This window comes from Achroia grisella, unplaced genomic scaffold, assembly GCF_030625045.1.
Source record: "Achroia grisella isolate CSIRO2021 unplaced genomic scaffold, CSIRO_AGI_Agris_v1 utg241, whole genome shotgun sequence".
Classification (NCBI taxonomy): Eukaryota; Metazoa; Arthropoda; class Insecta; order Lepidoptera; family Pyralidae; genus Achroia; species Achroia grisella.
In genome coordinates, this window is record NW_026712734.1 from 4,872,758 (window position 1) to 4,890,775 (window position 18,018).

General features: G+C 33.4%; 1 protein-coding gene across 1 annotated transcript in view; it reads right to left on the minus strand.

Moving 5' to 3' along the window:
- Window positions 1–14,843, minus strand: part of LOC131842666 (phospholipid scramblase 2-like) — a 52,302-nt gene extending 37,459 nt beyond the window's left edge. Inside the window, exon 1 of the mRNA XM_059191236.1 lies at window positions 14,530–14,843. Within this exon, the coding sequence (XP_059047219.1) occupies window positions 14,530–14,843 (314 nt within the window). The remainder of the gene's footprint in view (window positions 1–14,529) is intronic.
- Between the last annotated feature and the right edge of the window lie 3,175 nt (window positions 14,844–18,018).

Below are 18,018 nucleotides of genomic sequence, written 5' to 3' on the forward strand. Positions count from 1 at the left end.
AATAAATTTGTCTCTATGGTCATGGTACTGACGACGGCAATCTGCCACTGTAGCGCCGATAGACCACCCCCTTCGGCCAGTAGTCCTCCTTCATGAAGGTGGGCAGCATGTTGGTGGGGACCCGGGCCACGAACGCTTTGAAGCTCGCGTTGTGACTCGATTCCAACTGCAAATATTTGCCGTCTGACTCAGTAAGTATATTCGTGGTTTTTTTCGATCTACTCTAATGCTGTTGGCCGCAGCTGGCCTTTACAGCTTCACCGGACGATAGGGGGCGAGTGCAGATGGCACTCCAAACCCGCGTCTATGGACGCCTAAAAACCTATAATTGACGGCCTCGGTGCTTTAGTGGTTTAGCACACGGCCTTACTTCCGATGGTCGCGGGTTCGATTCCTCGCACGGCACAAACATTTGTATTCATGAGTACGATTGTTCGTATCGGTCTGGGTGTTTTCTATGTATAATATGTATGTATTTACGAAAAAATATATATCTATGTATTTGTATCAGTCATCTAGTACCCATAACGCAAGCTTTAGCTACCTTAACTTGGGTCTAGATGGCGCTGTGTAAATTGTCCTGAGATTATTATTATTATTATAATTCTGTTACAGACTCACATTTCTTGTATGGTCCTTGGTCGTCCAAACTTTGTCACACGTGTCACGTTATTCCTTATTGACGTAATTGTAGTATGATATCTCTGAAGCAGGAACAGCAAATGGTATTTTTGAGTCATAATTATTTCGGTGACAATATGACATCTGTTTGTGGAGTAGCATCGTGCGAAATAGTGATGTATCGGATAATATATTTGTATCCGTATCTGTATATATCGGAGAAAAAATTATATAACATTCAGGCTAAAAAATAACAGATACATTATTAAAATACATATATAAGAAGTATATAATAATAAATAATGAACTAGGGTTAACAATTAACACAGCGCCATCTAGTCCCATGGTAAGCAAAGCTGGTGTTATGGAGTAGTTATATTACTGGACAACTGATATAAATACATAGGTATCTTTTTTTTAACTACATATAACACCCAGACCGATACGAACAATTATAGTCATGAATACAAATGTTTGCACCGTGCGAGGAATCGATCCCGTGACCATCGGAAGTAAAGCAGTGTGCTAAGCCACATGACGAGGCCGGACTCAGATTTAAGAGTTCAAATTATCATAATCAAGTGATTACGATAATTTGATTTAAAAAGAGTCTAATATCGTATCACGGTTCTAGTCATTAAAGATTCGTATCTCTATCCACAGATATTTTTAATGATAGTGATATGTTGATACTATACGGTAAATCTTATCACGGGTAAGGGGATTGTCAGTTATGTGGTATAAGAACCCCTTTCCTGGTAACCGCGTGAAGGTCAACCTGACCTGGTGTTAGGTTGACCTTCACGCGGTTCCCCTGGAAAACATCATGATAAATTCATGGTGAATTTACAAGGATGTGCTAACTGATCTGACTTCATGTTTATCTTATCATCCTCCACTGGTGCCCCGCCAGCGTAAACCGTTAACGCAAATGGGTGTATCAATACATTAGCTTTCTTAAAAAAATATCGTATCAAGTTTCTAGTCAATAATGATTCGTTCGTTCGTCTGTATCCACGGATGTATTTAACGATAGTGATACGTTGATACGATACGGTACATCACTAGTACTAATAGGTATTGATACCGGTTACTGTTGGTACTCGGTATATTGGTATCAACATATGTGGATGACCTCGACGATGTAGCGGTCACACTACTTTACATACCATAAAACTATATGCCCAATTTACACTCAGCCCGAGTGGGCAGGGAAGTGAGCAGCGCGAGAGTGTAAACACGAGTGGAAACACTTCCCATGCCATTGGCGCTGCCCGGCGCTCCCTCGATTGTCGGTTTTTCGTGCGCGAGTCAAAGGAGTGGCAGCGCGAGTGGCAGCGTGTTTTTACATTCAGCGCTCTCGCTCAGTTGTCGCCCGGCAATATTTCCGGCAGCGCGAGTAGCAGGGGAAGCGGCTGAATGTAAACGTAGCAATAGAGAATAGAATGCTTAGTATAGAAGAGAATTGAATAGAAAATTCTGTATTCAAATAACAATTTAAACACTTTTGAATAGTCATACTTATTTTTTTAATCTACTACTCATTCGGAAAGCGAAAGAAAACAAGCTCATTCGGAAAGCAAAAGAAAGAGTGAGCAATAGACTCGCGTGTTGCTCTTTTAAATAACTAGCTTTTGCCCGCGGCTTCGCTCGCGTTAATCAAAATCCTTTCCCAGGGGATGCCTACGTCAGAGTAGTTTTATACATGCATAGTCTCAGCCCGATCGGTTTAAAATTGACAAATTTTCATACAAACTTTCATCCCCTATTTTATCCCCTTGGGGGTAGAATTAATCAAAATCCTTTCTTATCGGATACCTACGTCATAACATCTACCTGCATGCATTTCATTTCAGCCCGATCCGTCCAGTGGTTTGGGCTGTGTGTTGATAGATCACTATGTCAGGTACCTTTGAGTTATATATATTTAGATGGTTGTAACTTTACATTTTTAAGTTGAAATGCGGGATTCAAATAGTCTAAACTATTTTTTTTATGGATTTATGGTATTTGTATATTTCCGTAAATATATTTATTTATGTTTTATACGACGAATATATTTTAATTACATACTAGTATGTGTAATGTTGTTTTTATTGATTAAATGTATTTTATATGAATTATAAGAGTCAAAAATTTCATACTCCTCATAATTCAATTTTTTAAAAAAAGGGCACAAAATTTGCTTCGCTTATTAATATAATGATTATTGTAAAACATTAATAATTAAAAAGAATTCAAATTATAAACGGAGAATTGAATCTACACCTACGAGTTACTGCACATCAAACAACTGCGTCACAGTCGGCGCCGGCGCCCATTCCGCGAGTTACGCGATCTCGCTTCATATTAACGCATTGCCTAAATACGTATATATGTCGGTGCTGCGCAATCAATTATCACCAAATGGACGTGTCGTAACTCCCTATGACGTTTGATGACGCGCTTAATTTCGTAAAAGTCATTGGAGATCATCATTTGGCTGTAATATTATATTTTTTATAGTGTAGTGTATTGTGAAATAGACTTTTCAAAGAAATAACGAAAAAGTTAGTCGATATCACAGAAGACCGAAGAGCTGGCAGCTATTTTTGGACAAAGAATTATCTTAGCTATTCAAAGAGGGAACGCTGCCAAATCTTGAACGGATTTTAAAGGACCCCTTTTAATAATATATTTTAGTCATCATATATTTTTTTAAGCTTTTTAATTTTAGGTCCTTAGTTGTACAATTAGGTTATGTAAATACTAGTAATAAATCTTAAAATTAGATATATATAAAAAAATATATATATAATAGTATTTGTAAATGTAATATTATTTGTAATATAGTAAAATATGATAAATAGTCTTAATTCAAATTAACTTATGATGCGCATGCGGAAATCATCATTTGGCTGTAATATTATATTTTTTATAGTGTAGTGTATTGTGAAATAGAAATAGAAATTAGTCTTAATTCAAATAACTTAAAATGGACTTTTGAATAGTCGTAACTCATCACAAGAAGATTATGACGTTTGATGATTTTTTTATTTCTAATTAAAGCCTCATTGGAGATCATCATTTGGCTGTAATATTATATTTTTTATAGTGTAGTGTATTGTGAAATAGACTTTTCAAAGAAATAACGAAAAAGTTAGTCGATATCACAGAAGACCGAAGAGCTGGCAGCTGGCATTTTTGTAGTATGTCTCTTATCTTAGCCTTATTAATATAAACACGAAGTTTGTAAGTATGGATGTTTATTACTCTTTCACGCAAAATCTACTGAACGGATTTTGAAGGAATTTTACAGTAATGGAACTTATGCATCAGAATAACACAGGCTATATTTTCTGTTGAAATTTACCGCAGGTTAAACCGCGGGCAATGCTAGTTTTTTAAAATTACTTCTATTTCTATTTCACAATACATTACAAAAATATTTTGGAAATCATCACTTGGCTGTAATATTATATTGTTTGTGGTCTGTTTCGAAGTGGAATATTTTTGTGGTGTATTATTATTTCACAGATATAGAAATAATTTTATTATTATCACCAAATGGGCGTATCGTAATTCCCTATGACGTTTGATGATGCGCATGCGCACCGTTTCGTAAATGTCATCATCAATTCACCGTAATATTATATTTTTGTGGTCTGCATGTTATTGACAAATGGAATATTTTTGTAGCGTATTGTGAAATAGAAATAGAAATTATTTTAATTCAAATACACTTAACATAAGCACTTTTGAATAGTCATATTTTTTAGATTTTACCACTCATCACAAGAAGATTGAGTAAGAAACTTGCGTGTTGCTCTTTTATTTTTTTATTCTACCACTCGTTTAGAACGCATACTCATCACAAGAAGAATGAGTAAGAAACTTGCGTGTTGCTCTTTTATTTTTTTATTCTACCACTAATTAGGAACGTAGCCTCATTACAAGAAGAATGAGCAAGAAATTCGCGTGTTGCTCTTTTATTTTTTTATTCTACCACTCGTTTAGAACGCATACTCATTACAAGAAGAATGAGCAAGAAACTTGCGTGTTGCTCTTTTATTTTTTTATTCTACCACTCGTTCAGAACGCATACTTATCACAAGAAGAATAGCAATAATTTATTTTATTTGATCTTTTATTTTTTTATTCTAGCACTCGTTCAGAACGCATACTTATCACAAGAAGAATGAACTTGCATGTTGCTATTTTGAATAAATATTGTTCTAACTAAATGTGGAATTGAATCTAATATTTAAATATTTGTTGATGTAGGTCTATTACAAATAATTATGATTAGTCAAATCTACCGTTAGGTCAAAATGTACCTTGAACAAGGAAGCAGTGATTAGAAATTTTACTGTTACTCTGTTTAAATGAGATTTTATACTACCTACTGAGGTTTTCTTGAGAGACTACAGCATGGGGTTTTCCAAAAAGGGTATATTAAGGTTTCTTAAGGGTAGGCAACGCGCACGTGACACCCCTGGTATCTGAGCCCTCTATAGGCTACGGTAACCGTTTACCATCAGATGAGTCGTATGCTTGTTTGCCACCTACGTAGTATAAAAAAAACGTAGAAAACACCCAGACCGATACAAACAAAACTAGTCATGCTTATCGTAGTATTAAAAAAAAGTAAGTGCGAATGATGCGATGTCAGAGAAAGAAGGAACAAGGCTTTTCTTTTAAATTATATGGCAGGTAAAGCCGCGACGTATTCCTAGTTAGATATATGAGTATTATTCCAGTCAGTACGCACCTTAAGGGTCGAGTACAACGGTCGAGATGGACCTAATCAGGACACCTTTATTGGGGCTTTATGTCTTTGTAAAAAGGTTCAGTATCGAATAGCCTATGTATTAACCGAATTCTATCTCAAGTTACTTGTTTATACATCATGATCATAAAACATTATATGATGTACTACAAATACAGGGTGATTAAAAAGATGAACTGATTTCTGAAACTTAAAAACAATATTATTTATTCATATAGGCTCTTTTGGCCTCTTATGCACATCATATTATTTATTACCCTACCGTCCTATTCGGCTTATCCCTACCGTCCAGTTCGGATAGCTACATCAGTTGAGAACTGGTAAAACTAAACTGGTACATTTTTTTATGGAATCGTTATTTTCATTATTTACATTTATTACTTATTTATTTATTGTTATTATTTATATTTAATTTTGTGCGTGTAATTTGTATCTATACGTACTATAATTAACTTTAATAAAACTTTAATACTAATAAAATGGGAAAAAGAATAATCATTACATAGTATAAAATAAAGTTGCTGTCGCTGTCTGTCCGTCCCTATGTATGCTTAAATCTTTAAATCTACGCAACGGATTTTGAAGCCTTTTTTTTATAATAGACAGTGTGATTCAAGAGGAAGGTTTATATATATAACACATGTACACCCGGGCGAAGCCGCGGTGAGTAGCTAGTAAGTAACAAATAAATAATTTATTTTATTCAGATCTTTAAATATTACATAACAATATCAACTGTAAGGTACTTTCTCCAATTAAAAAAAACATTGGTCAGACTGTACCTCAGTCTTACCAAGTTTCTTTACCCACGCGGACTTTAGAAAGTGTACCTTGGTAAAATTAACTTTGGGTATCTTTTTCTATGAATAAAAATTTCGGAGTTTGAATATTAAAAATTTCAAATGTAGGTACAGAAAGAGGCGAATAATTTAAGGGTCTAATCAAGAGGCCACTCGTCGGTAAATTAAGTTCTACTCGAGGCAAGTGGCCCGCGACGAGGATTCTTGTGGAATATTATTTATTATTTTTTTATTTATTTCAGGATACTAGATACTATATATTACTATTATAAATCTATATACTACATACTTACATACTACATAACATACATATAAATAAAATCGGAGTGTCTGTTTGTAATATTGAAATAACCGTCTTTTACTACATGCTTATGAATAACAACACCAAAATAACATTTTTTACAATTTTTGTCGGTCTATCTGTCTGTTTGTTCCGGCTAATCTCTGAAATGGCTCGACCGATAGGGACCGGGACGGCCAGGTAGCTGATGTAATAAGGAGTAACTTAGGCTACTTTTATTTTAGAAAAACAAATTTAAATTCCACGCGGACGAAGTCGCGGGAACAGCTAGTATGAAATAATATTAGAAAACTAATACATATATTGATTAATTAATACATTGTACATTTTCTTCATATATATATTATATCATTCAGACTGCTAATAGCCTATGTTACAGATACTAAGGTATTAAAAGCTCCTCAATAAAGAAATAGTACAGACATTTTTTTTATTAAGGGATTTGGGCTAATTCCAGGTGCTTTAAACCTGTAGCTCTGCGACCTGCATAGATCTATTGTGCTCGCCCTTTTTCAAAGTTCGCTACCTAGACCCGTCAGGGACAAGAATTGAAGGATATTCTTAGGAGCGATGGTTTTTATCTCCTCAGGATATAGTGTATACTTTACAAAGGAAATATTTCGTTTATGCATGAGTGAGCTACAAACACGTAGGATGTTGTAGAGTTTTCTCTTTAGCTTGGCATTATAGAGTAATATGTGTATGGTATAATGGTATAAATATAAATTGTCTCCAATTGTCTATATAATAATGAATAAATTGCAGTAATTAACAAAATGATAAACTCATCCTACTAGTTGTGTATCGTAGGTATGTCCGCTTTATTAGGGACCGGGATGGAAAGTATGAGTATGTTAGCGTTTAACAAAAATTCATTACAATACTACAATTTTATAAATTTTCATAATAATAACATTATATTATATTATATAATACATATAATGTAATACATATAATATAATATATATTTTTTGGGTAAGATTATTACATGTTTTATGTTATTCAAGGTCACTATTCTATGCGGACAAAGTCACGGGCACAGCTAGTATAATACATATAATATTTTAGATAGAAAGAATTCTAGTAAACGAACGCACTCTCACAGTCCTAGACGAAGATTAGTAGCATTATGATTCATTTAAAGTGGCAATGTTAGATAGTTGCTTTAATTAGTCATTGCCGGGGTCGGTGGTCTAGCGGTTTAGCATACCGCCTTACTTCCGATGGTCGCGCGTTCTATTCCTCGCACGGCACAAACATTTGTATTCATGATTATGATTTGTATTTACATAAAAAAATATATATCTATGTATTTGTATCAGTTATCTAGTACCCATAGCAAGCTTTAGCTAGTTTAAGTTATAGATGGCGCTGTGTGAATTGTCCTGAGATTATTATTATTATTGCAGGGGAATCATATTGAGAGTACTTTTAGATAACCAATGATATCAGTATAGAACATAAGATTTCACTCAAAAAGAAAATCGCCTGTATCACCTTGCATGTTTACCAATTTTGAATACAAATACTGGTGTTGCGAAACACGTAAATTTTATACGCCCTCGGCCGGAAATACCAAAGGCATCAACTGGTTATCTCGATTGCCCGTACCACTGGCTCTCTAAGTTACGCTCGGCTCGCATTAACTACTGGATGGAAATCCCGTGGCCTTTTCCTTTGTTTTCCATTCCCATGGGATTTCCAAAGACTCTTCTAGATGGACTATTTGTTTAATTATAAAATGCAGCTTTCACATTATGCATTTGTCTATATATATTACATAATATAAAACAAAGTCGCTATGTATGCTATAATCTTTAAAACTACGCAACAGATTTTGAAGCGGGTTTTTTTAATAGATAGAGTGATTCAAGAGGAAGGTTTATATATATAATACATGTACACCCGGGCAAAGCCGGGGCGAGTAGCTAGTATAGTATAAAATAAATTCGTTGTCGCTGTCTGTTCGCTTATATCTTTTAATTTACGCAACGGATTTTAATGCAGTTTCCAGCAATGGATAGAGTGAGTCAAGAGGAAGGTTTATATGTATAATATATGCGTGTTATAGTATAAATGAAGCCAAGAAATTCAAATTTGTAATGCATCCGTGCGAAGTCCGGACGGGTTGCTATTTAATTATAATATTTACTTCTGTAAACAAAAGAACAAAAATTAAAAAGTAATCAAGTAAATTTTTTATAACCCGATATATATTATAAACTAGTTGACCAACGCAACATCGTCTGCGTCACATTTGAAAGAAAGGAATAAGAAAGAAAATATTTTATATGAAACATAAAATACAAGTGTACAATATTATTACCTTTATATAAATATTCTTCCATACTATTCATGCGCCACCTACCACTTTAGTTGTATTTTCTCTACCTAAAGGTTGTTGCTTTTGTACATCCATATCTCTTTTCTGTATAATTCTTCTGTATTAATTCTATTGGTGCAATAAAGAGTTTATAAATAAATAAGAAGAATTTATTAAATACAACTTTGATCATTAATTATGGTATCAAATAGGTCTCCTCTCAGCATATACCATGACGAAGTGCCTCAACGCTGGAATTCTCCCGTTTTTGTTACATTTTTCATTGCAACTCCACTCCTATTGGTTATAGCGTGACGTTATATTCCTATTGACTCCCCGTCCAATTCAAACGGGGATCGAAATTATGGCGCCCTGAGCCGAGGTTCGAACCCCTAGCGGTGCTCTCAGACTAGTCGTATCAGGCGAGAGTTAGCCTTCAGCCGCTCCATAAGTCTTTCTGCGGGTTTGTGGTACAGATTACTTTTTAAATTCAATTTTGAGAGTATACCGTGACCAATATGCTACGAGTATTGCTATTTTATCAAAAGCAAATAGTGTAATTAGTGTTCGTAACCCGAACACTAATTACACTATTTGTCACTAAAATGTCTTACGTGAATAAATTGATTTGGTTTGATTTGATTTAGCATAGCAAGTTATGTTTAATAAATATTTTAAATTCGTGTAAGTCACGAGTTTAGTTTCCTGTAGTAATATTTTACTCAGTATCATTGAATGGTCAAATTACCATCTGCGGTTAACCGCAGACCGTTATATCGACGGGGAGTGGCGTTTAACTTTTAACTATAGATGCAATGACTGTTTGTCTCACTGATGTAATAGCCTTTAATGTCCTAGATGCTATGTTATCGGTTTCCATCACAGGAAAGTTAATCAGAAATGTAGAGACGCACAAAGTAATTTACTCTTGGATAATTCACAATGGACTTGGGATGTGTTACATCGCCTTATTTCCGATGTTAGCGGGTTCCATTCCTCGCACGATGCAAATATTTGTATTCATGAGTATGATAGTTTGTTTTTGATCTGAGTGTTATCTATTATATATATTATGTATGTACGTACTTATGAAAAAAGAGCAATACACTAGTTTCTTGCTCGTTCTTCTTGTGATGAGACAGCTTTCCGAACGAGCGGTAGATAAAAAACAAATTGTTATGACTATTCAAAACTGCTTAAATTAAGTTTATTTGAATAAATGATTTTCTATTCTATTCTATTCTAAAATAAATTTAAGTAGTTTAGTACTCATAACACAGCGCCATCTAGTTTCTAGCTAAGAAGAGCTGCTGCTTATCTTGAAACTAGATGGCGCTGTGTGAATTGTCCAATGATATTGTTATTTATCTATATACTGGACCATGACACTCTGAATTTGAAATAAAAATACAATACTTAAAATAGATTTGTTTATACATATAACTGGGGCTTCCCTTGAAACAAATTTCAACAATATCATTTTAGTTCTGCGAATATTCCACTGTCCACATTTAGATTTATTTATGTGTATTATTAACATAATTGTATGTTAATTTTCATATTTATATGTACCATTGGTATATATTTTCGGTATATATATATATATATATATATATATATATATATATTAAAAAAGGACAGATTTACTTTTTTGTATGTTCGTTTATAATGAATAAATCGGAAATATACTTGAGAGATTAAAAAAAAACCTTTGACATATTGTGTACTAGCTGACCCGCTCAACTTCGTCTGCATCATCATCATCATCATCATCACACTTACTTGACATTTATAATTATATTTCGCCCAACTTACATAATATCTTTCTCTATTATAGTCTATGTGTTATTCTGATGTATAAGCTATATTACTGTAAAGTTTTGTTCAAAATCCGTTCAGTAGTTTTTGTCGGAGAGAGTAAACATCCATCCGTTTTCACAAACTTTATCTTTTATAATATTAGTGACATTCTTTAATTATAACAGCGAGTAAATTGGGCTGTGATTTTATACTATATACTAGCTTATACCCGCGGCTTCACTCGCATATTTTGTTTTAAATAAAAAATATCCTATATTCATTCTAATCCTCCAAGAATATGTATACAAAATTTCATGATGATCGGTTCAGTAGTTTTTGCGTGAAAGCGTAACAAACATCGATACATTCACATGTATAATATTAGTAAGGATCTACCCGCTGCTCTTCTGTTTACCCGTGATCATGGCCGTTGAAACCCTGCCGAAATATCGGGAACTCAAAAAACAATAAAAAAAAAGTGGTAAGTACCCGTGACTTTTACTAGTTATATGTATAAGTCTGAGTAAGTAAAATTAAATATATATATATAAATATATATACGCAAACGTTGTTTTAACAATGATAAAAAAAATTTAGGATTGTATGTATTTTTGTATGTTGTATCATAAAAAGATAGAAACTAAAAATTTTCTCTAAAAAATAAAAAATAAAAATTTAGGGGTGGTCTACCCCTAACATTTAGATGATGAAAAATAGATTATCAGACCTACTCAATGCTCACAAAACATGAGAAAGTAAAATGGGAACGAAAAAAATATATATATATATATATGCATATATTTAGGTACAAAATGTTATGGGTGTATTTAGTATATGTTCATATATACAGTATGTATTTAATATAATACAAAAAGTTTTATCACCAAAGAGAAATATTTCACATGTTCATATATATATACATTTATATATCTTTATTCCTGATTGATATTTCAAAATCTAAATCATACGTATTAGTAGTAATCATGATGGCAACACTAATTAGGCAATACAACCCCCCTTGGACCGAGGGGGGTGATCAAGGTCTGTCTGTTTGTGTTTAGTTGAATTTTGAGGCGTGTTTTAATTAGTTCAATATGCTTTAATTAATTAGATGCCTACTTTGCAATAGTATCAATTAAATAGATTAGTTTAAAACAGGGTTGTTAGACAGCTCCGTAACCGTAACCGAAAATATCGATACCGATATAAAAAAATATTCGTAACCGTAACCGAAACCGAAATAAAAGTTTCGGATAATATCGGATAGGAACGGAGCCTAATAGAGACACGTTATGTAACCATTTTATTAGCTATTTGTAGTTTACTTTTGAAATTCCTTAAAAAATTAATATCCGTAACCGAAATTATCCGAAACTAACGGATAATCCGAAATAATTTCATATCCGCATCCGTATCCGGTATAATAATCATTCCTATATCCGAAACCTATCCGTATCCGAAATTTCATATCCATAACATCGCTGGTTTAAAATACGGGAATTTTAGTATGTTCAAATATACCTCGACGGTCTAGTGGCTTAGCACACCGCCTTACTTCCCATAGTTGCGGGTTCGATTCCTCGCACGGTACAAACATTTGTATTCATGAGTATGACTGTTTGTATCGGTCTGGGTGTTTTCTAAGTATAATATGTATGTATTTACGAAAAAAATATATATGTATTTGTATCAGTTATTAGGTACTAGACCTATATCACAAGCTTTAGTTAGCTTAACTTGGGTCTAGATGGCGCTGTGTGAATTGTCCTGAGATTATTATTATACCTACTCAGTGAAATAGAAATAGCTAATATTTATTTAAATAGATTAATTAAAAATCCCCATCAATATGTTCAAATATACTGAGCGAAAAAGAATTAGAGATAATGTTTATCCAAATAAACTTAATATAAGCACATTTCAGTCAGTCATATTTTTTATTCTACCACTCATTCGGAACGCAGATTCATCACAAGAAGAATTAGAAAAAAACCCGAGTGTTGGATGATAATGGAATGATACACCTGCGCTAACGGTATACGCTGGCGGGGCACCAGTGGAAGATGATAAGATGAACATGAGGTCAGGTTACTTAGCCGTGACAAATTCATTGGGAATTTATAACGATGGTTTCCAGGGGGAACCGCGTGGAGGTCGACCTGACATGGTACATTGCTAGCAATGGGATTAGTCCACATTACTAATAATTCCCTTCCTCCCTATATTTTTGCATTAAAGTATAGACAAATAAAATAAATAACAACCCTGTATATCTGTATATTTTATGTTCATAAAAATCTTGACTTATTTCCAAAAAACAGCAATATTCATAATATTAATACTAGATTTAAAGACAAACTTGCTGTCCCCAAGTATCGTTTAGAAAAAGTTAATAGGTCTTTTATGGGAATAGGTATAAAAATTTACAATAAGATACCAAAGGATATGTTGGAATTACCCTTAAATAAATTCAAAACATCTGTTAAATCATATTTACTGAGCAAAGCCTATTACTCACTAAACGATTACTTGAATGACGAGTGTGCATGGCAATAGTTGTTCATGCACTGAATTTTCATTTAATGTTCGACATAGACACCTATATAAAAATACATTGTAAATAAAATGGCCTATAAAAAAAAAGTAATTCAATTGAGTTTCTTGCCAGTTCTTCTCAATTGGATCTATATACCGAACTGGACGGTAGGGAAAAAATAAAATTACGTGAAAATATGACGTTCATAAGCGGCTAAAATGTCCTACATGAATAAATGATTTTTGAATTTTGAATTTTATCTATCAAAAATATATGTAATCTAATTGTATAGAAGTGGGGGAGGGGGTTTTAGGTTTAGTAATAGAAAATAGTGACTTCATTGCTCAAAGTTAGGTCAACCTCCATACTGGCCTCCCTAGAAATCATCGTAATCAATTTTTGGTAAACTCGTCACGATGTGCTAACTGACCTGACCTCATGCTCATTCTATCATCCTCCACTGGTGCCCCGCCAGTGTATACCGTTAGCGCAGAAAGTTGCATCATTTTATGATCATTCATAAAAATGGTAATTATTTAGGTTAGGTTTATTTTATATTTTTCTGACATAAATAAAATAAAACTTAGGTTTAGGTTTTGGAGATATGAAATGTTTCTCAATTAACGTAATTTGTGTAACAATGTACCTACATAATTACGTACATGATTATGTTATTGTTTAACAACAGTATTTAATATCTATTATTAAAATTAATAATTAAAACGAACAAATTATAAAAAGTATAAATTTTATTATTAAAGCTGCAGAAATATGACGTATTCATGTAAAAAATAAACACATGTCACTATGACTGCCCGAGTATTAATTAAACATATTTAAAGTTCTTAAAATCAGTCATTGAACGCATAAATAGTCTTTGGTTTTTATACAGTATTAATTAAAACAACCTCCGTGCATTGACAGTTTTTTGAAGGAATCCAAACGAACATCAGTAACTTAACAAAATGATTTTTATACGAAATTAACAAAATTAATAACATAATTGTAACAAAATGATTTTTATACGAAACTGCAACCATTTTTCTTTTTACGGCATATGAGCGATTATCTTTAAATGGAAGTATTTTGATGGTTATGTCACCATTTATTAAAAAAAAACTTTTGTTTGGAATTGTGTGAGATCTTTTGATAGGTTACATTCTGATTAAGACTGCATTCTGGCTGTAACATTTTATAAAATGTAGTCCCAATTGTTTTCTAAACAAGTCAACTTTAGGAGATCACAAATACACATTCAAACATTAATTCCCCTATCAGTGTTAGGGGTGAAAGTCATTTAATATCGAACACAACTACTAATAGTCTAATAAACTGATATGCACACATTTATATGCTATTCTTAGGTGATTCGCTGGGCACCTTCTATCATGCCTTTTTGCTCTCAAATCTGTACTGTCTTTGAAGAATTTCTCACTGATAACCGGCATGATGTTCCTCTTCTTCCTATCCAAGCAATTTCCACACGCCACCAACGGTCCTAGAATGGCTGGTAATACAGGGCGATCGGGTTTCGCCTCAGCAACTCCCATTTGGTGTACTCTTTCCAAAAACCCAAATACAGCTTTCTGGTCGACTTGGGTTTGCTCTATATTGCACACACATGGGTCTTCCTCGGGTTCTGAACGGACGAACAAAACGTTCAATAGTAGGATTGTGAATAGTTTTGAATACATGTTGACTGGCTCGTGCTTGAGGCAATATTGAATGATCGCAAGTCCGCTTCAATCTTATATACGGTCGGACGGGTATTCTCTACAAATGACTCATATTGACTCATTACACATAATGGCGTACTTCTAATTATTTGTTTGTTTCAATTAGATTATACTACATTATGTATTGTTCAGTTTTTGAGGTAATTTTAAGGTCGTAATTTTTTTTTTTATAAAAAATACAGTTAAGTAATTTATTATTGCGTAAATATTTCATACGCATGTATTGTTGGGTAAGAGGAAAATGTTATTTAATAAATATACAAGATTTTTATTGGGTTTTGATCTGTAGGTGTATGGGATAAAGTTTATAATATATAATTATATATTAACATATAATATCATCATATTATTATCCTTGTCAGATCCGTGTGATGACGAAGAAAGAATAGAATGTATCACTACATCATTTCGTCACAGGCTGTTGTAGAACCAAGAAATAGCTTAATATCTTATTAATATTATAAATGTCAAAGTTTGCGAGTATGGATGTTTGTTACTCTTTCACGCAAAAACTACTCAACGGATTTTGATGAAACTTTACAGTAATATAGCTTGTACATTAGAATAACTATGCTGTAATTTTTTTTTTTGGACATCTAGACCCAAGTTAAGCTAGCTTAAACTTGCGTTATGGGTACTAGATAAGTGATACATATACATAATTTTTATTTTTGTAAATTTTAAAAGATATTAAAATATACATTTGACATATCTTTCTAAATTATGGCCTACTAGCTGTACCCGCAACTTAATCTGTGTAAAATAGTGACTTTGACCAAATAATGAAAAATATTTAATAATCTAACACAATAAAAGACAAATAAAAAAATCATCATTCTAGCTTAAAAAATGACGAATTTTCCATATAGAATTCCATACAAATCAATCAACAGCCTACAAAAAATAAGTTTCTGGTTTCTACGGTTTAAAACCGACGATTCTTCCATATAACCTTGCGTCTCCCCTTTCAACCCCTTACAACGATTTATTCGCATCAAAAAGTAGCCTATATCTGTTCTCAGGGTTTAGACTATCTGTGTACCAAATTTCATTTTAATAGGTTCAGTAGTTTTGGCGTGAAAGCGAGACAGACAGACAGAGTTACTTTCGCATTTATAATATTAGTAAGGAGTAAGGTTAAGGATATAAATAGACAGCCTCGGTGGTCTAGTGGTTTAACATGCCGCTTTACTATCCGATGGTCGCAGGTTCGATTCCTCGCACGGCACAAACATTTGTATTCATGAGTATGATTGTTTGTATCGGTCTGGGTGTTTTCTATATATAATATGTATTTATTTACAAAAAAAAAATGCGTCTAGTACCCATAACATAACATTTTTTTTTTGTAAATACTCTCTTTCCAAAGGTTGTCTGTAAGAGATTGCATTAGCGATAAGACCGCATTTTGTACTTAGTTTTTTTTTTTGTTTTTAATTTGTTCATGTCCTTTATATGTTGGTGCAATAAAGTGTTATAATAATAATAATAATAACACAAGCTCTGCTTAGCTTGGGTCTAGATGACGTTGTGTGAATAGTCCTGAGATATTAAAAGAAAATATTATTCTGATATACAAGTTATGTTAAAGCAGACTACACACCTACTGTGTTAGATCAATTAAGTGACAAAACTTATGAAATAAAAATAGATGGCAATAAACGTAATGGTACAGGCATGGCGTATTATCCACGTATGAATGATAAACCAATAAAACACAATTCAGCTTTATTATGATGGGAGGGCGCAGGAAATGGAACGAGTCGACTGTTACTTAGGTAACGTCGAACTTATCCATTAATAATATAACTAGCTTATATTTTTAACTAGCATAATCATTATCATTACATATAATAAAACAATCGCTGTCGCTGTCTGTCCGTAACTATGTATGCTTAAATCTCTAAAACTACGCAACGGATTTTGAAGCGGTTTATTTAATAGATAGAGTGATTCAAGAGGAAGGTTTATATGTATAATACATGTATCCGGGCGGAGCCGATGCGAGTAGGTAGTAAAAGATAAAAAAGAAATGAAGAAGTACTACACAGTGGGAAAGAAAAAAAGGCAGATATAAGGTGAATACAACATAGGACGGATGACCTCGGTGGTTTAGCGGTTTAACACCGCTTTATTTATGACGGTCGCGAGTTATATAATATAGTATAATATAATATAATAATAATAATCTCAGGACAATTCACACAGCGCCATCTAGACCCAAGTTAAGTTAGCTAAAGCTTGTGTTATGGGTACTAGATGACTGATATAAATACATGGATATATTTTTTTCGTAAATACATATTATATATAGAAAGCAAGCAAACGGATACAAACAATCATATACATGAATACAAATATTTGTACTGTGCGAATCGAACCCGCGACCATCGGAAGTAAACCGATCTGCTAATCCGCTAAACCAGAGGGGCCGTCAATCATAAGTATATATGTATATAGTTGCAATGGCGGCATATCGCCTAGTAATATAATATAATATGATATAATAATCTCAGGACAATTCACACAGCGCCATCTATTATAGATCCAAGTTAAGCTAGCTAAAGCTTGTGTTATGGGTACTAGACAACTGATACAAATACATGAAAATATTTTTTTCATAAATACATATTATATATAGAAAGCAACCAAACCGATACAAACAATCATATACATGAATACAAATATTTGTACCGTGCGAATCGAACCTGCGACCATCGGAAGTAAACCGATCTGCTAATCCGCTAAACCACCGGGGCCGTCAATCATACATGTATACATAGTTGCAACATATCGCCTAGTAAATGACCATTTCCCCCATTTTCCGGGATATTTTTCCCAATAGTTCACTGGCACACATACAAACGACTAATAATCCATACAAGTTTCAGATTACGCGTGTGTGTTTGTTGAAATGGGGGGTAGGGGGTGCGCCGGGGGCAGGGGGGGCGGGTGCTCGAACACTGTTAAACTAATTATTGTGAGGAGAGAAGGGGAGTGAAAGCTCCTTAGATTTTTCTACAGTGCGCGAAAATATATATGTATTATACATATGTGTGTATAAAAATACACATATGTACACATAATATGTGTATTAATTTGGCCGATGTGTCTGCGTGTTGCGCTAAGAAAT